We start from the raw sequence: 20,806 nt of genomic DNA, 5'->3' as shown, positions 1-20,806 counted from the left end.
GTAAGTTTCCTTCAGCAGCTGGCATTCAGACTCCAGACAATCTGGCCTGGGCACACTGGCATGCTGTGCTCTGAGAGGTGGGCCATGAAGCTGGCGTGGATGCAGTCCTAAGGTTGGTCTCAGCAGGGGCTCGCACTTGGGATGAGGAGAATTCTCCTGAAGGAGAAGGTGCTGTCTCTGGGCCACTGTCTAGAAAGCAATAACATTTAATTGGGGAAATCAGTCCATTATACAGAATCCTTTTCTTCCTTTGAAGCATGTACCCAATGCCATCTCATGCCCAGTAGTGTCCAGGATCCATTGGTGTCATTTGTGGCAAAGAAATGGCACAAATGGATGGTTTGGAAGGGACATCAAGCACCAAGTGCTAAACTGGGAGTCAGGGCGTCATTGATCCAAATCATTCTTTTGACAAGAGCTATGGGTGTGATCCTGAACAAATCACTTATCCTCCCTGGACCTCAGTTTCCTTATCTGTAAAATGGGAATAACAGTATTTGCAATTAGAAACAGTAGTAAATCTTTGATTCAGGATCCAGAAAACCTGACTTTATGTTCCATCTTTGACATTAATATCAGAATGACATGGAGGCAAGTTATGTTATCTCTTTGGGCCTCAGTGTCTTCATCTGGGGATAACAATCTCAGGGGTCACCGTCTCTCTGAACTGGGGTGAAATTTAAGCAAGACAATGTCTGTAAAATTTTGCAAACTTTAAAGTGCTATGGAAATGTTGATTGTTGTATTATTATTATTCCTTCTTGCTAAGTTAATGGGATGCAATGAAGAGGGATGGAATGGAATTAGAGGGCCTGAGTTACTCTTCCTTCCTCCCTCTTTTCTCTCTTTCTCTCCCCTTTTCTCCCTCCATCCTTTCCCCTTTCTCCCTCCCTCCCCCTTCCTCCCTATCTCCCTCCTTCCTTTCCTCTATTTTCTCCTTCCTTTCCTTCCTTTCTCTTTCCATCCCTTGCACTCACTGTTGGGAGTTGACTTAAAGTCAATCAATGTCTCTCAAATCTTTGGCTGACCACTGAGAAAACACCCAAGGCCTCTCTATTATACAGGTAGTTATGTTCTAGCTAACCTAGGCTAAAAATGAAAGAGATATAGTCCTTAGGTCATAGCTGACACAACAGAGTCAAGTCTTCAGGACTAACTCAGTCCCTCTCCAGACCAGCCCCTCTAGGTGACTGGCAGATACTCAGGATGACATAGATCAGCTTTCAGTTCAGGAACAATAGGAGGTCTTCAGGACAGATGGTTTTCTCTTTAGCCTTTTGGATATGCAGTTAATGGGATATTTTTAGATCTTGAGTGATCTCTCTGAGCTCCTTCCCTCACTCCAGTCCAAGATCCGACTTGCCCAGGACTGTTAGGATTCTTCCTAACTTCCCCTGCCCCAATATTCCAAATGATCTTTGACCTCAGTCCCTGTTCTTCTGCCTTCATGGCTTCTCTGTGCCAACTCTATTCCTTCAGAGACTTTAAAAGAGATCTTAGCTGGGAAGTCCATCCCCCTCATAGCCTGTCTGCTGATTGAATTTTAGAGATCTTTTAGATATGTTGGATCCTAGACAGCAGATGTGCAAGTAATGAGTATTCTCTGAGGCAGGGGTCGGCAACCTTTTTGGCCATGAGAGCCATAAATGCCACATTTTTTAAAATGTAATTTCGTAAGAGCCGTACAGTGCTCACAGTGCCGCTCCTGTAACAGTGCCTGAAAAAAAAAAATGGACTTTATGGCTCCTGCAGAAAGAGCCATATCTGGCCCTCAAAAGAGCCAGATATGGCTCGAGAGCCATACGTTGCCATCCCCTGCTCTGGGTTCTCAACCAAAGCCTGGCTGCCATATCTTCTTATAGGGTTCTATGAGTATCCTGAGAAGCTGATGGATTTCTCTTCTGTAATGCCACTGATCCCCCCCCCCCAATTGTGTTTTCTCTCACTACTAAATATTAATGACTATCATTCCAGTTCTGTTTAATCATTTCACATTAATTAGCTATTGCAAAGAGATTTTTACTTTGAAGATATAACAAGAACATTGTTAGAGATAGCGAATGGCTTTTCCTGGCGACCATCCTATTTTGGTAAAACCTGAAAAGATTATGGTTCAGGGACCAGAGCTTCAGGTCCTGATGTTATCTTCTGCCATGATGATACTTTAAATCAATCTCTCTCTCTCTCTCTCTCTCTCTCTCTCTCTCTCTCTCTCTCTCTCTCTCTCTCCTCCCCATCTCTCTCTGTCTCTGTATTTCTCTCTCTCTTACACACACACACACACTCCTTCTAGAGTTTCCATAGGTACTTCTAGGTCATTTTACTCAAAGCTGATTTTTTAAGGAGTGCTTGGGATTCAGACTTCTAGAGCTTCTGGCTCAGGGTCTATATTTTTCTAGGAGCTCTCTAGGTTGAGTATGTACTACCAGGGGTGAGCAAGCAGTCATATGCTCTATCACCAGGGAAGCCCGTTCCATGATACATTGTCAACTTAGCAAAGTAGGGTTCCCAGTTGAGTTTAAAAAATGCTTTGCTAAGTTGTAACTCTATAATTTAAATAAAATATAAAACAACTTGAATTAGTTTTAAGAGCCTCTGCATCTAGCAAGCTACTTAATCTGTCAGTTCTGCATTCCAATGATGATTTGGTCTTCATAAATGGAACTGAGGAATTGGGCTATTGTTAACCTTAAGGACATCCACTGCATCTGAAATTGTGTGCTAATTTATGACAGAGCTGGCTTTTATACCTTCTCTTCTCTCTTTTATACCTTCTCTTCTCTCTTTTTTTCTTTGAGAAAAAAGACATTCTCCCTTAGACATAAACTTCCCTAGAGGACATTGGACCTGTCTGGCTTCCTATCAGCTCATAGCATATAAACACTATCTCATTTCTCTTAAGAGGGAGGAGGAGCTCTTGTCTTCCCACGCAGGTCCTAAATGGCATCCTCAAATCAGCTGGTGAGAGTGATTACATTATTGATTTCCAAGTGCAGCCTGAATTCATGGCTTTTCAAGGAGCCCAGCAAATATACTGCACAATGTCTATATCCACATAAATCATTAGCATGTGTCTATACCGAAAAAAAGTCTAAGAGCAAGAAATAGAGAAATTCCATTTAAAATAACTGTAGACAATATAAAATACCTGAGAGTCCACCTGCAAAGACAAACCCAGGACCTGTATAATCACAACTACAAAACACTTTTCATACAAAATAAGTCAGATTTAAAGAAGTAGAAAAACACAAATTGCTCATGGATAGACCAAGCCAATATAATAAAAATGGCAATTCTACCTAAATTAATTTACTTATCCAGTGCCATACAAACCAAAGTACCCAAAAATTATTTCAAAAAGCTAAAAAAAATAATTGAATTTTTCTGGGAGAGAAAAGGCCAAGAGAATTAGTGAAAAAATATACGAAGGAAGGTGGCTTATCTGTACCAGACTTCAGACTGTATTTTAAAATAGCAGCTATCAAAACAATCTGGCACTGGTTAAGAAATAGAGTAGTAGATCAATGGAATCAGGCACTCAAAATGAAGTAGTAAATGACCATAGTAACCTAATGTTTGACAAACCCAAACACCCAAGATTTTGGAAGACAAACTCACTATTTGACAAAAACTGCTGGGAAGACACTACAACATGTCTAAGGAAAACTTTTTGAGCACTTCCATGAATGAAATAAAGAACATATAGCAACAAGGGATGGGTTACTCTTTGGCCACATGTGACCTCTGAGCTTGAGTCTATTTTTCTCTTGATTATGTATGTACAAGGGGGAGGGAGAGTGGTGTGTTACAGAATTTTGGGGGGCTTGTTCTGTACCAACTATTTGTACCCTCTTAGTAAATACTCTCTTTTTTTGCTTTTCTTTAAAAAAATCCCTTTTTAAAAACCTGCCTAAGCCTGACTGATTAAATGATTCTCATCTGATAATATTGAGGGGAAAGCACACCAGTTGGGACATGAGACAGTCTCTGCCCATTTCCAGATGTGCCTTTCTTCCCATTTAGAGAGCCAGCCCTGATAGTAAAGAATAAAAAGAAGAGTGATGAGGGTAGCAGTTCAGCAAAATTAAAATAATAGTTTGAAATGACACTGACTTTGATGCCTGAAGATTTGGGTTCAAACTCTACCTCTGAAGCTTGATACATGTATGACCTTGACCAAGTCATCTAGCCCCCTTGAGATTCAATGTTCTCTCTTGTAAATGAAGGTGTTGGATGAGTGGGCTTCGAGGTCCTTTGTACTCTAGATCTATGACTAACAGAGCCTTATATTATCTGTGACATGCCACACCTATCATCTCCTACTTTCACAAGAAATGGGGGCGGTCTGTGTCTTCTCATCTCTTTTCTGAGGTCCAGGTTGGTCATTATCATTCTATTGCACCATCTCATGGTGATGTTGTTCTTCCCATTGGCACTGTGATAGTCACTACACATGTTCTTTTCTTAGCTCAACTTATTTCACTTTGCATCAGTTTTCATGTTTATTCTCCTCTGTATTCACTATATTATTTCTTTCAGTTCAGTTCAGTAAGATTCCATTCCATTCATGCAGCACAGTTTGGCCATCCCCCCAATTGGTGGGCTTCTACTTTGATTCCAGGTCCTTACCACCATCAAGTGTTCCTCTATTCTGACACAGAGGGTGCCTTTCTGTTTGCCTTAGACCTCCCTGGGGCACATGCCTTGGAGCAGAGGATCTGTGTCAAAGGATATAGACAATGTATTCACTTTCTTCTTAGTCTCTTTTACTAAGATTAACTACAAAATATGGCATATGTAGAAGAATACCTGGTTCCCAGCAGGAATTTCATCAGTGTTTACATGATATATGCCTGTGTTATGCCTTTGCCATAGATTTTCTCTGTCCAGCACCTTCCCAGAGACAGTCCCAATTTCAGAAGTTGAAGTCATGTTCCTGAGGGACACCTACACCAAAGCTGAGAAGCTTCAGTCTCACCTAACACTGCTTTTCCCCTCAGCCTCTCCTGCTGGGAAGCTCTTACCATCGTGTCTGGCCCAGCCCTTCCTGTCCCAAGTCTGCAGACCGTAGCGATTCAAAGTCCTTGTTAGGAGGAATCATTTAGGACAACTGAGATTTATGAGCAGCTAAAAGTTGTCCCTTTGAAGAGCAACTAGGGGCAACTAGCTGATCAGTGAAAAGTTCCCTGGACCGGGAGTTGGGAAGACCTGAGTTCAAATCTTGCCTCAGGTAGTTGTCTGAAGCTCTTTTCTTCTTTCCTCTTCTGTAAAATTGGGATGATAATAGCTCCTAACTCCCAGAGTGGTTGTGAGGAAGAAGTGAAAAATATGCAAATTTTCAAATACTATATAAATGCTAACCATTATCATTGTTGGTTTTACTATTTGGTGTTGGGAATGCGACCTATTTTCTGTACATGACGTCTGCTCTGGAAGAATGTGAATTCCTTGGGGACAGGGATCTCATCCTTGAAAAAATAAAAATCAAAGGTTTTATCCCCCACATTTAATAAGTGTCTGTGGAATGGGATTTGAAAGGGAGTCACAGGTGATTTTGGGGATTTAATCAATCAATAAACATTTATTAATCTCTTGCAACATGCCAAACTCTACACTAAATGTCAGTTACAAAATGGGGCAAAAGACCATACTCTTGAGGAAGCTTACAGTCTAGTGGGGGAGACAACATGCAAAGAAAAAACACAAAGCAAACTATACATGGGACAAACCGGAGACAATTAATAGAGGGAAGGCAGGGCAATTAAGAGATGTCAGGGAAGGCTTCTTATAGAAAGTAGGATTTCAGCAGGGATTTAAAAGAAGTCAGGAGGACTGTAGTTGGAATGGAGAAGGGAGAGCATTCCATAGAGAGGACAGTCAGAGAAAACTCCTGGAGCAGAGAGATGGAATATAAGTAGGGGGCCAGTCTGGAAAGGCAGGAAGAGCTAGATTATAAAGGGCTGTGAATGTTCAGCAGAGCATTTTGTTAGTCAAGACTCCTGTTGTTTTAAATGAGGTAACTGAGGCCCAAAGAGGTTAGAAGATTCATGATCATATCTCAGGTCCTCTGAGTCTAAATCCAATGAGCTTTCATAGAATCCATGCTGTAGAGGTGGAAGAGTCCTCACAGGCCATCTGGTCCTACTCTTTCATTTTACAGATGAAGAAAGTTAGCCTTTGAAAGTTTGAGGGCATCCTCCCACAAGTCCAGATACCTGGTAACAGGCAGAGATGGGGTTTTGAAGCCAGTGGTACAGTGGAAGGCTCTGGAATCAGAGGGTCCCTGTGTGACCTGAGAGAAGCCATTTATCCTCCCTGAGAACCCCTGTCAGATGAGGGTATGGGGCTTAATGGCTTCTGAGGCCCCTTCCATCTGGGTCTGCCAGCCTGGGGCCCCAGGACTCCAGAGCCAGAATTCTTCCCTCTGCCTGGTCAGGCTCTCAATAGTTGGTTGGGTTTGATTTCTCACTTCTGAGTCAAAGGAGTTACCAGAGATGGACAGCTCCCAATTGAATGAACCAACAAGACTAATTGGCTTTCACTGTAAGGGACTGTGGAGAGAGACTAATCATCAGGACTGACCATGCCAGAAATGTGGCCATGCCAGTAGTTGAGGAAAATCACCAACTCTCCCACACAGGCTGTGTCAGGCTCTTTACATTGCACGTGCCACTCTAGACGTTCATTTGCTGAGTTATTATACAACAGCCCCAGTATGGTCCTGCAAGTTACAGAGAGATCCAGCCTTCTGGTGATCAGAGAATCTGAGGTTCTGAAGGCTTGGGGTGAGCTTTCCAAAACTTGGCTGAACAGGACTTTGAAGTGGTCTTCGCTCTTAGAGAACTAGTCACAGAATCAATTTCTTTCATGCTCAAAATTTCTGGGAATGCCTTTGGCAGACCAGAGCTGCCTGGTGCTCTCCAACTCTTCCTAGCTAAGCCCTCCCCCTTCAAATACATTTTTATTGACATCTTTCTTTTTAATATGGCTTCTGTCCCCACTCCATTCTTCTACCTTTCCCTCCCCCAGAGCCATACTTTATCATAGAAAATTTTTCTTTTCTTATCTTTTTTTTTTTTAAATCCTTACCTTCCACCTTAGAATCAATACTATGTATTGGTTCCAAGGCAGAAGAGTAGTAAGGGCTAGGCAATGGGGGTGAAGTGACTTATTCAGGGCCATAAAGCTAGGAAGAGTCTGAAGCTAGATTTGAATCTAAGACCTCCCATCTCTACGCCTGGCTCTCAATTCACTGAGCTACCCAGCTTCCCCTGAGAACTTTTTTTGTTTTTTAATTTTAAACCCTTAACTTCTGTGTATTGACTTATAGGTGGAAGATTGGGAAGGGTAGGCAATGGGGGTCAAGTGACTTGCCCAGGGTCACACAGCTGGGAAGTGTCTGAGGCCAGATTTGAACCTGGGACCTCCCGTCTCTAGGTCTGGCTCTCAATCCACTGAGCTACCCAGCTGCCCCCTGAGAACTTTTTTTTAAGAAGAGGAAAACACAATCATAATCCAACTATGTAGCAAATAAATCTGACACTGTGATATTTCACAGCTCATGTGTCTCCATCAACTCTGAAAAGGCATGTCCTCTCCTTTTCTTATGGAGAAAAGGAAGAATGAATGAATGCTGGGATGTTAGGGAGAGCACGAATAGGTGAGCTTGAGTTTAGAGGGGGGCTCATCCATCTTCTGTGAGGCTCTGTGTCTAGGACTGGCTCTTTCAGGGTCCCACTAGAGGAGGGCTCCTTTTGATGAGAAGCACAGGCTAAAGGGCCTTTGCTGATTCCTGATCTGAATGAAGGCTGATGGCCACAAAGAAATGAATGAGTTGTGGGGTGCCTATCAGGCACTGTCCTCAGTATTTTTAGACTATGGATCTTTATGTTTGAAAGACACAATCACTCCTCAAATGTGGTTCTCTAGATGAGATGGATGGTAAATAGTTTGGAGATGTCAATGTCAGAACAGGGACTTTCTGGGCTTGCATGAAACCCTTGACAGGGGAGAAAGGGTGAACAAGAAAAGGCAAATGGAGTTTCTCTTTTTATTTTTAACAATGTGTTTCCTTCAGCCCAAGGAAAACTTTAGATAAATTTGGCTTGTTGGGACAGGCTAAAATCTGGTCTGGAGCACAAAACAAAGTGAACAATTGATCTAAAATTGTATATTGAAGGTCATGGAGGTATCCCTAGCTCTGTAAAATGATTCCAACAAGGGAAAACTGCTAGCAGATTCTGGCTGGCTGGAGAAGGGTCACTGAATCTCAGAAACTTGAAGTTGGTAGAGTTGATAAAGGCATCTAGCTGTTACTTCTTCATCTGCAAAATAGAACTAATGATAGCACCTCAATTACTTCATCTGAAAAATAGGAATGGGAATAGTGCCTACTTCATCGATTTTTTGCAAGAATCAAATGGGATAATGTGTGGAAAGTATTTGTAAAACTTGAAGTGTTCATTCAATCAGACAACAAGCATTTATGAAGTAGATACTAGGTGCCAGCCATTGTGCCAGGCCCTGGGAGTACAAAGAAAAAAAAATGAAACCATTCCTAATGTTAAGGAGCTTGGACCTTGGCTGGGGAAGATAGTGTGGAACCTGCAGAGTAGATGATAAAAATGAAGATATTTATATTTTTATAGTGCTCTATCCATCTATGCATCATCTATCCTTTCATCTATCTATTCATCTCTCCAACTATCTGTCACTCAGTTAATTGGATCCTTATAAAAATACAGTGAGGAAGAAGACATTATCTCCATTTTATAGATGGGGAAACTGAGACTGAGGGAAATAAGTGACTTGTTCAGAGTCACATAAAAGAAGTTAATTTTGGAGCATAGGTACTCATATAGAAATTGTAATCAGAGGATACCCACTGCTGAGGCCTCATAGAGAAAGCTGATTCTGAGTTGGGCTTTTGAGGATAAGGACAGTTGGGATAGAGTTATAAGGTGGTTTCACCTCAGAAATTCCAATGTATTTAGATAATGATTAATCTAAAAAAATTGATTCACATCTGCTTGGAAAAACTGATCATAGTCTCCTTCCTTTTTTCCCCTTTATTCAACAGTCCCAAGCCACCCCCTCCTGAAGGTGCCAAGTCTAACCCTTCAAAAAGACACCGGGACCGTCTGAATCAGGAACTCAATAGACTGACCAACTTGTTGCCCTTTCCTGAGGATGTCCGGGCCCGGTTGGACAAACTCTCCATCCTCAGGCTGGCTGTGGGTTACCTGAAGGTAAAGAGTTACTTCACAGGTAAGATGTGGAATTGGGTCCCTGCTTGGTGTCAGCAGATTCAGAATTCCTCCCTGTGATCCTGATCATGAGGTCAGCAGCAGAGCCTTGTTTAGGAATTGTTGTGTCCATGGAAAGGAACATGAAGATCACTTCAGTTGGGGAATAGGGAGAGTACATTTTTTTGGTCACAAATTGAAAGCCTGTGGAGCACCTTGGTGAGGCCACTTCTGAAGATGCTACTATAAGGGGGAGTCACTGCAGTGAGCAGTCAGAAATGTTCACCATTGCCATCCAGGAGTTTCCAGTTTGAACTTTTATTCTTGGTAATTCGTGAGAAGTTTTGTTGTTTCTACTAGGTGTACTTGTCTAGGATAACAAGAGCTCTTGGTCCTTTGAATTCAGTGCCTTGGGCCAAAACCTTGTTATCCAGCCCTGATTCTGATGCTGATTGACAAATGGGTTGTGATCCCACTATGCTGTATTTTAGCTGAGAAGTTGGTTTGGGAATGTAGGTACATGGTGGGGTAGTGCCATGTTGCAGGCACGTGTTCCTACCTTGAATGGGAGGCAGAGTTTCACATTCTAATTTGGACAAGGGCAGCAAGTTCCAAAGCTTGATGTACTCGAGCCTCTTTCTTATTAATCCAAGGCCCTGTCAATGTGCCCCTCATGGTCAGATAGAATGGCAGACATAGTTTGGCATTCCCAATATATTTTGTACCATGACCTTCCTTGGACAAGGTATGGATGATGAAGGTTTTAGCTTAGGTTTATTATGGTGAAATGTCTTCCCTTTGCTCTTCTCTGGTCTTTGATTGGTTGTTGTTTCTGAGAAATCCGATGGCTTCTTTAAAACTCATAGAATCTGATCTCAGAGCAAAGAGCCTCAGTGACTTTCAAACTTTACTATGACATCATGACCCATGAACAAAAGCTTTTGGGGCATCCTAAGTACTTCTTCCTCACATATCGGTCTTTTTCGCCTGCCAAATTAGGAAACTTCTACTTCTTAATTCACGCACACACATATATATTTATCAAAGAAACCATTAGACTGTAACCATGATAAGAGCAAGAACTATATCTGACCTCAGATTTGTAGCTCACCCCTCACTTAGCAGTGTGGTCATCTCAGAATATCAGTTAAGCAATAAGGGAAGAATTAGTTGTTAAGTACCTGCTATGTGCAGTCCCTCTTCTTGGTGCTAGAGGTACAAAGATAGAAGATAATCCCTCAGAGTTACTTACATACTATCATGAGAGACAACACACATATGTAAAGGTAGATACATAGATCTAAAAACGACCCATGTAATATAAAGTGAATATAAAATCGAATCCAGGTGATTTTGTGGGAGGGGTTATTATTTATATCTATATTATATAAAAGTTATTATTTATATCTATATTATATAGAGATTAGAATTAGTGGTGAGGGGACCAGGAAAAGCTTCAGGTGGAAGGTGGGGCTCTAGTGCCAATAGGCAAAGGAAAGCAGGAGAAAATGAGAGAGGCAGACCTGTGCCTGTACCTTGAGTAGCTGTGTGGAGGATGGACCTGTTCGGGGAGAGACTGGAAACAATGAAAGAAATTAAGGCGATTTACTCCATGCAAGAGCGATTAAAATGACCAACTCTGGTCTCAGAGAAGAGATGAAGAGGTTTTTCTATTCTTTTGCTGGAGAGGCAAGGGACTTCAGGTTGGAAATGTTGCATGAACTATGACTGTGGATGCTGTCACTTTTGTCTACCTAGTTTACTTTGCAATGAGGGGAGACTTGTTCTATGTGTGGCAGGGTGACGTATATTGAAAATAAAAGACATGATTAGCATATAGTTTTAAAAAAATAGTCCAGGTAAGAGGTGATAAGAATCTGAACTAGGGTGTTGGCTATCAGTGGAACAAAGAAAAGGAAATGGAACTCTTCTGGATGGAGAATCCTGGGGATGTGACAGCTGTTTGACTTTGGGGACATGGGGTAGAAAGAGTTAGTCCTTTGTCCATTATGACTGAAGAATGAAGGGCTCTGGATCCATCTCATGGCCCAATGAACTGAGAATTCAATCATCAATATCTTCTTGAACTCAATGGAATTAGAGACTGAGGGGTCGCCATTGTCAATAGAAGAATTATCTTCTTCATAAAAACCTACTCAGATGCCAATAAAAGGACTATTCTAATGAAAGATGTGAGTGTGTCGGGGGGTGGGGGGGACACATTCACACTTTAATTTGTTCCTTAAGGCTGACCTTGAGGCAGCTGAACTTGAGATAAAAAAAGACCTGTGACAGTCTTTCTTCTGACCCACCCTGGCTGCGTGGCTACTGGCAAATCACTGAACCACACAGGATCTCAGGAGCCTGCCTAATGTCATAAGTCACAGATGAGCGGCTCATGTGCATTGGTGGAGGGAGTTTACACTGAGAGATCTTCACAGCAATGAAGTCATAGGAAGGTCCAGCCTTTTCTCCTCCCAAATTAGTATACTTAATATGGTGTCTTTAGAATTTATCTGGGAGGGAATATTAGTGTATTCTTCTTAGTTCAACTTGAACCATGACAACAATAACCACCTCTGCTTGTATTGGGAGATGTTGGTTCCCCCAAAGAATGATCATGGCTATCATGCCATGAGATTTATGAAGTACATTTCACCGAAAACATCACTTGAGCTTCCCCCTGGTCCTGTGAACTTGGTCTTGTAAGTATTTTTACCTCCATTTTACAGATGAGGAAATGTCAAAGGATGAGTAACTATTGCTGCTGTTCTTATTCTCTGTCCTATGGCAATCCCCACCCTTTCTAAACCTTCCTAGCTTGTTCTAGGATTGGCTTGGATCTAGTCATTCTTCACTTGCGGTCTAGCAAAGCCACCTTTTTTAATTCAGAGAGTCTGATCTTCATAGATCAGTCAACACAGATTCCAAGAAGGCTGCAGGACCTGTTGAACTTCTGGTGCTGGGAGACCCCAGGCTCACTTCTTCTTCATAAGGAGATAGTCAAGGAGGGCATCAGCTGGGAAGAGCTTAGTTGAGATCTCCCTTGCGGCAGGTGTTGCTCTAGATTAGTTATGAATGTGTAATTCCACACTTTCATCTTCCTCACCTACCAGGCAGGAGCAAAGAAAGACATGGGCCTGTGGACCTAGAGCTTATGAAAGTGGCCTCAGAGGCCATCGAGTCCAGTCTCTCATTTTACAGAAGAAAAAACTGAGGCCAGGCAGGTGAAGGAACTTAGCATCAGAGGCACATCAACTTAGAGCTGGAAAGGACCTCTAAGGTCATCTAATCAACACTCATTTTAAAGAGAGAAAACTGAGACCTGTGGGGAGGGGGAGAGATTAAGTGACTTATCCAAGGTCACACAGTCATATGGGGATGGGATTCAAACTCAGGTCTTCTGATTCCAAATCCACGGCTATTTCTGCTGTCAAAGGCTGTGGTTTAGTTAAAAACAAAACAGCCAGGTGTTCCCATCCCAGCAACCTCAGTTTGTTATTAAGGGATCATCTTGGAGGCCAAAGTTAAAACCCAGCCCTAACACCTGATCTGCCTAATTACAGACTTGGCATCATTAGGTGCATAGTAACAACCTAATGTTTTGCTGCCAATGTCTCCTGTTGTGGATGCATTTAGAGTTAGTGATATTGGAAACTTTAGGGAGAGGATTTCAAGCCTTCTTCATTTAAGTAGAGGAGGGGAAGCTAGGTGGCTTGGTGGACTGAGAGTCCAACCTAGAAATGGGAAGTCCTGGGTTCAAATCTGGTCTCAGACACTGCCTAGCTGTGTGACCCTGGGCAAGTCACTTAACCCCCATTGCCTAGCTCTTACCACTCTTCTGCCTTAGAACCAATACACAGTATTGTTTGTGTATGAAGCTTGAACAAAAATTCCTTTTATGACATCCCAACAAGTGGCCATTCAGTCTGTTTGAAGATGTCCAGTCCAGTCCAGTCAGTCTGCTACTCCTGACCTTTCTACTAAGACCATAGGGCTCAGAGTTGAAAGGGACATTAAAATCTACCTAGTCCAACTCTCTCATCATTACAGGTGAGGAAATTGAAGTCTTGAGAAAGGGAAGAGATTTCTGAGGATCATTCAGACTCAAAATGGTAGCCAGGTCCTCTGGCTCCAAACCAGCAATCTTTCCACTCTAGCCCACTGCCTCCACATTAAGTCATATTCAGAATAGTCTGATAGGAAAATGATCTCATCGTCTTGTCATGAAAACTCAAGAGGGAGGTGTTGCAGGTGTTAAGAGATGTGGCTTCAATCTGGATTCAAAGCCTGCTTCAGAGACTAACTAGCTGTGTAGCTATTTGCTCACTCAGTTAGCACACGACGATCATTTGCTGGGTGCTAGTTATGGTGCAAGGTGTTTGGGGTACAGCGACCAAAAAGAAACAATCTCTTCCCTCAAGAAGTTTATCTTCTCTGACCGTGAGGTAATTCTCTAAGACCAGCATCCTGTAAAATCTTATCAGTCCACTGCTGTTGTGCTGTATTAGAAAGAAATAGCTATCCAACTGCTTTAGCAATCTGGTCTTGGCCCTGATTTCTTCAGCTTCTTCCTAAATGGCTTGCTTGAAAACATAGACATAGAAAGCTCTGTAGTGAGATGACTCCATGATGTCATGGTCATGAGTCCCTTGGAATTAGGGTTAGGGATACCTCCACAGGGTTAAACCCCTTCTGCAGACTGTAGCTCATTCACATGTTTCCCCCCAAGTGACTCTTGTCCAAGTCCTCCCATAAGGAAATCCTGCCAAGTAGATTCATCCATTGTGCTGGAGGGCTTCCTCTGTGCCTTTTAATGATCTCTTATAATATTTGTTATACTAGGTATTGACCATAAGTTGAGAGGACTATCTGAAAAACAGAATCTGGAGCCAGAGATCCATCAGGCAGGATGAGGAGCTCAGTAGGGAGAAATGTGAAGTCCTAAAGTATATTTAAAATAAATCCAGCAGGACAGTGCCAAGAAGTCAAGACATGCCTGGGCAATAGTTCCCAGAGAAAATCAAAAAGAAAAATCAATAAGACACCAACCCCAAGATTCTGGAAGAGGATAGTCTAGGGATCAGGGGAAGTGGGGAACAATACATTCAGAGATTTGTAAATATCTAGAGTCAGACCATCAGCTGACTTTGCTTGGTTTAGACTTTATCATCGTCATCGTCATCATCATCGTCATCATCATTGCCTTCAGCTTCAGGCCTCATACTTCATCAAGACCCTCATTTGCCTCTTTTCTCTCATGGAATGGAACAAAAATTGTACTGGGGAGCTCCTCTGAATCAGAGAGAGCCCAAGGGGTGTTAAGATTAAAAATGATAAAGGCCGAGATTAAAAGGAAGAATAGTATTTTAATAAAAGCCATGCTGATAGAGACAAATCATTAGGCCACGTGCCTGTAAGTATTCAAACTGCCGCCTCAGCCATTTTACCTTTCGTTTCTCCCATGCCCAGGTAGCTAAAGAGAGACCACCCATCCTCACTCCAGGAATCTTATGCCCTCTCTTACATCATCATGCTTCCTGTCTGCCATGAGGAATCATGGGAAATGTAGTTCCAAGGTCCCCCACAGGTCCACGAACACTACTTTTAAATGGCACCTCCCCAATTCAAAACAAACAGGGGATCCTAGTGGGACAACTAAGGGTGGGGTGCTTTGCTTGCCTCTCCTGGTCTGGGGTTCAGTGATATGAGCTGACTGGCAGGAACAGGTTCCATTATCCCCTGAGTAGAAGCTGTCCCTTTGCCAGGTGGGCAGAGGTAATGGCGGGACATTTGAATTAGATCTTAGCAGGCACGTGGCCTTCTTAATTACCAATATGGCTTTAAATAAACTATTAAATATTTAATATATCCATCTACATCAGTATTATTTGTAACACCACCTCCTACCATGCCACCTAGGTGCTTTACTACTGAGGACTCAGTAATAAGGGATAAAGATGATTCTCTAGTCATTACTAGGAAGTTTGCTATTGAATTTGCCCAATGGGGGCTCTTTGGTCTTGGGGCTTTTGCCTGTGGCAGGGCAGTGTGCTGAGCTCTCCTGATGCTCTGCCTCTGTGCCTCAGCTCACCCACCCAGAGCTTTCATAGGAAGGGTCTCTCCTATCATGCACTTTTCTCGTTGAATTGTTGGAAACCCAGCCTAGGACTCCCCATTTAGCTCTATTAAATCTCCTCTGCATAGATTCTTCTGCTTGTCTCAGCCTGGCTCAGTGTCTTTGCATTCTCAATATGCCCACCATTGTGTTAGTTTTCTTTCTTGTATCCTTTATGCCAGGGGTCAGCAATGTATGGCTCTCGAGCCATATCTGGCTCCACCTCCCAGACTGGCCAGTCCGGGCAGAGCCCCAGGATGTGCCCCAGGGGGCCCTTCAGCTCCCGCCCCAGATCCCAGTGCCTTCTGCCTCCATCCTCCTCCTTCAGCAGGCGTTCATGGCTCTCACGGCCAAAAAGGTTGCCGACCATTGCTTTATGCTTTTGGTCCATAAACCTTTATTAAGCCTTTACCACGTGCCAGAACTAGACACTGATGGTACAAACACAAAGGGGAGGCGTCCCTAGAGCGCCAAAGCAGCTTTGATTCAATGCCTGCATCTCCCCAGCTAATTCAGAAAAATGGGGACCAGAACAGTCTTGTTCATGCTGTTTTCCTGACCAGGAGGCTCTCTCTCCAGCCATCTCTCTGACTCCGTTTGGTCCCCATCTTTCAAGGCACAGCCCCAGAGGGGCTCGGAGTCACCTGGATCTCTCCTATAGCAGTTACTCCAGCAATGCCCAGTGTACATGAGCCACTGTGCCCAGGGAGTAGGGCTTATGCTTGCTTTGCTCCTTGGGGTCCAGCCCAATCCAGAGCCAACATTCAGCATTCAGTCTGCAGAGGAGCCTTGGGGCAGAGATGAGAAAATTGACACCAGGAATTTACCTCTGTCCAGATAGTGTCCTGGGAGCAGAGCCCCCTCCTTCGCCCCTCAGCCATCTTTGTCCATTGTGGTCATCGGACAGGTTGGAGTCGGTGAACGCAGAGGATTTCCAGCCTTCCCTTAGCTCTCCTACCTCAAGTGAGGCCACTGCCTTTAGTTCCCTGGTGGTGGTGCCAAAGTCCCCAGGCTGGGGCATCATTTCCCAGCTCCAGAGACCAGAGCAAAATCCTCATTGGCCATGTCTCTTGGCCTGAGGAAGTGGGTAAAGAATGGGCCGTGTGCTCCTTCTGTCAAAGAGTGTGTGTGGCTTTTTCATTGTTCAGTGGAGATCTTCCATTTCTCTAACTGGGCTCCTGGTGTTTGGAGGAGCTCGACTTCCCAAAGCACACTAGATCTGTAGTCAGAAGACCTGAGTTTGAATCTGGCCTCTGCCACTTATCAGCTGTTTGACCTTGCACAAGTAACTTCCCCTCTCTGGGTCTCAATGTCTTCATGAGTAAAAGGAGGATAATAATAGCACCTACCTTGCAGGGTGCCATGAGGATCAGATGAAATAATCTGTAGAAAATGCTTTGCTACTTTAAAATGCCCTATAAATGTTGGCTGCTATTATTATTATTTTTTCAATGTCAGGAATGATATTAGACTCAGCTTATTCCTGCCTTAGAATCTGCCTGTAAAACCTCCTCTCTAAGATGCTCCTCTCCTTCCCGTCTGGTGCCTCATCAGGGCATGGAGGTGGCCAAGGACAGGCTGTGCTCACGGAATACAGTTCTGAGAATAGGTCTGGTGTTGGGAGCCACGTCTATTGAGTACCCGGCAGGGTCTCCACCCACACCAGATGGGCAAGAGCCTCCTCCCCATTCTCCAGACTCTTGTGTCTCTGTGGAGGCTGTGAGCATGACTCAGCCTCTGCAGCTGGCAACCTGGATTAAAGAGAGAAGGCTGGGCCTTCTTGCCTCTCATTTTCTCTATTTGACACCCTCAAGTTACTTATCTGTAGTTATATTACCAGGCAGCATCTCCGTGGCTTTAAGACTTTCTAAAAGCACTTTACTATCTCATCTGATCCTCACAACAACCTTCAGGGAAGGTTTGATCATTTCCCCCATTTTACACTTGAAACAACTAAGATCAACAGCTAGTAAACAGTAAGGAGGATTTGAACTCAGGTTTTCCCAATTCCAAGTCCAGTGCTCTATCCATTGGACTTTCTGGCTTTTCTTTGTCACAAAGGAGAGAGGGAGACTAATCCAAGAATCCAAAGGAGGAAATATTTCTCCTTTCTGACTCTAAATTCCAGTCTTATCCCCTTCATTCTTTAGATCCTTTCAGGGTGGAATTCAAACCAGTGTGAAGAATTCCCGGAATCACTGAATTTCAGAGCCCAACTCCTGAGGCTCACATATAGTAATTCTGTCAATCACCCAGTCTTTGCTTGAAGATCTGTGATGGGGAGCTCATTACCTCTTTCAGGATGAAGCAGCCCTTTTCAGCCCGTGCCTTCTTTCAATGTGAGGATGTTCTTCCTTCTACTGAGCTAAAATCTGCTTCTCTCTAAACTTGGGGAGGAGGAGGTTCCTGGTTCCGACCTCTGGGCCAAGCAGAAAGAGCCACGCTGATCTTTTTTTCCAGTGGGCTCTTCTTCAAACTTGGGGTGACTTTTTAGATTGTGAAGTTACGCAGCATGGCATGGGCATCGTCACCCCCAAACCCAGGCTAACTGTCAGCAGGGAAATTCCTTTGCTCCTTTCTGTCCTTGTGACTCCTAACCCAAGAACATCTGATAACTTCTATAAGATCCTGAGATTATTATCATCCTTGGACCATCCTTTAGGTTTGAGATGGACATAGAGATGCACCTCATCTACACCTCAGTACCATCGGGCTGTATCTCAGACATCTATCTGTCCCCTAAACTATGAGGGTCGCCCCCTTTGTCTCCAGGCAGACCCCTGTCAGATGACCCCGAATGCCCGAGTGTTTACCACTCTAGAATCACATCCTCCCCAGGACACAGCATCACGTCTTCACTGTTGGAAAGAGAATCTAGTCCCCAGAACTGAGGGATTCTGGGAGCAGCTTTTTCATCTTGCTGTTTTACCTCTATTATCCTCCTGGCCAGATTAAACATTACTTTCTAAATTAATAATTGTCTCTTTATTTTTAAGCTAAGTTTCGGAGTCTTGCATCCTTACAAAAGGTACCCCGGGGGGTCACCTCAAGCCCCCCCACAACAAGCAAAGATTCATACTTTTGTATTATTTCGGACAGAACTCATTGACTCTATCGATTCATTTCCTCTGTAAAATATAACGCTCCTCAAGTCTACCCCCAGAACTGTTGTGTGCTGCCTTCGAACACTCTTAGCTCCTAGAGCCCTGAGATACAGCCTGAGTATCGCCGAGAACCTGGATTCAAATCCTGTTTCATATTGACTGTGGGACCCTGGACAAGTCATTTTCTTATCTGTGTTCTTGGTGGCTCTCTAAGTCTATACGTTTTAGAGGGCCTGCTTTGCATTGGTGGAAGGACTATCATTCTATGGGAGTTCCCTCTTCCAATGACATCAGCAGCCCCTGCTTCTCCCTCCTCTATTACTGCCAGGACTCTCATTAGGTGATGAAATCGGCTTCCTTCCACGGGCCATTTTCATTCAGCATCTTGTGAGCGCCTGCTCTGGGGCTGGGAGGGGAGGCGTGTCTAGAGGTGCCCTCTCCCAATGGTTTGGACATTTTCTTCTGGCCCCCGTGGCCCACAGGCTTGCAGCTCAGCTTGGAGCTCACCCAGGCTGTGGGCAGACACCGAGGCTCCTGGGGATTAAACCTGGGAGTCTCCAGGCTTTGTCCTTTGATCTTCCCTTGGCCTTGGAGGTGGAGCTGCTCCTTTCCTTCCTCTTCTTCAGCCAAGATGGGGGAGAGCAATTCTCTCTGCTCTATCCCAGCTTTGGTTGCATCTCACTGGACAGATACCACTCTGGGGAGATGCTTATCACCACTATAGACTGCAGGGCACTGTACCATTCTGTGCTTTGGGATCCCAGCTGGAATGGTCTGAGGACAACAGGTTCACCTCCTCCATTTTAGAGGAGAAAACCAAACCCCAGAAACATTAAGTGACAAAGGAAGTAGGTGGCAGAGGCAGAACTCACACCCAGGACCTCTGCCTCCAAATTGAGTGCACCTAAACATTCAACTGTGGTTCTAAGTTGCCATAAGAGGGGCAGGAGGATGTGGTGATGAGGGATTCCCTGGTCAATATTTCCAGCTGCCCTCTCCCCACCACTTCATCTTCTCCACACACACTGGCCTTCCGACTACTCCCCAAGGTCAACATTTCATCTCCCACCTCCATACCTTTGCCCAGGTGGCTCCTTATGCCTGCAATGTTTCTCCTCTTCCCCTCTGCTTTGGGGGATTCCTAGCCCGCCTTAAGGTTCAGTCTAAGTGCCAGCTCCTTCAGGAGATCTCGCCCAATCGCTTTATTACTGTTCTGTCTTCCTCCTTAAATCGTCTTCTCAGGACTCCCCTGGGAGCAGCCCCTCAAGGGCAAGGGTGCTTCCAGGCTCTGACTCTGCCTGGGGACCTGCCAGAGGGGTGGCTGAACTGGATGGATTGGCTGGATCGGCTGGGGCTCATTACCACAGAGCCTGCCTACCATCTGTGCTTTAGGAGAAAACTAGAGAAATCAGCCCCATGGGGGGAGGAGGGTCCCCCCCCCAGGCCAGCAGACATGGAGGGGTCTGGGGCCTGCTGGGGTGGGTGCAACACGAACGTGGTGCTGCTGTGGGAACAAGGCAGCCTGCTGAGGAATTGTAGGCTCCAAAGAAATCTTCGGAAATCGAGAAATGGAGGAGGAGAAAAGCCTGGAGAGGAGATGGCCACTGCCTCCGGGAAGTGCTTCTGTAGTTCACAGGCCAAGGGGACAAAGGGACCCGGGGCCAGCCGGGGGAACAGAGGAGGGCCTGGGAGTCAGGACCGATCTGTGCGAGGAGCCCCGACCTCTGGGTGTTGGGCTGCGTGAGTGAGTCGTCTTTTGTTCATCTGTGGACCTCGGCGGGTTCACTTGGCACCAGGGGCCAAAAGCCCATTCCTGAGCTCAGGGCCAGGCTGGAGCCTTTAGGAGTCTCCCCGACTGCCCGGGGCCCTTGTCCCACCCCAATGGGGTGTTAAAGAGACAAAGGATGCAGAAGGCCGGTCTCTGTCCTCTTCTCTCTGGTCTCTTCCTCATCCCCTAGAAAGAACATCTGATAGGATGAGGCCAGGCAGCTGCCACGTCCTCTCCGGGCTGAATGAGGATGAGCAGACCTGGGGGAACCAGCGCCCAGTAGGGCATCCACTTCCTATATCTGAACTTCCTGCATTCAGTCCCTAAAGGGAAAGGAGAGGCGAGAGCCAAAGGAAAGTGGAGGCAGAAAGACCGAGATTCCGATCCTGCCTCGGATACTCATTCACTGGGTGACCTTGGGGTAATCCCTTAGTGATAAAAGAAGCGAGGGACCACGGGGCTTCTGAGGTCCTTTTCAGCTCCAAATCTATGATACTAGCAGGATCCGTGTGTGTGTGTGTGTGTGTGTGTGTGTGTGTGTGTGTGTGTGTGTGTGTGAGAGAGAGAGAGA

The 20,806-nt window shown here is 44.6% G+C and overlaps 1 protein-coding gene across 1 annotated transcript in view; it reads left to right on the top strand.

The window, feature by feature from the left end:
- LOC123246916 (aryl hydrocarbon receptor-like) overlaps nucleotides 1-20,806 on the top strand; it is a 125,667-nt gene that overhangs the window by 25,626 nt on the left and 79,235 nt on the right. The window contains exon 4 of the mRNA XM_044675691.1: nucleotides 9,080-9,274. Within this exon, the coding sequence (XP_044531626.1) occupies nucleotides 9,080-9,274 (195 nt within the window). The remainder of the gene's footprint in view (nucleotides 1-9,079; nucleotides 9,275-20,806) is intronic.

The sequence above is a fragment of the Gracilinanus agilis genome, chromosome 4 (assembly GCF_016433145.1).
Source record: "Gracilinanus agilis isolate LMUSP501 chromosome 4, AgileGrace, whole genome shotgun sequence".
NCBI lineage: Eukaryota > Metazoa > Chordata > Mammalia > Didelphimorphia > Didelphidae > Gracilinanus > Gracilinanus agilis.
This window is presented reverse-complemented; position numbering and strand designations above follow the sequence as displayed.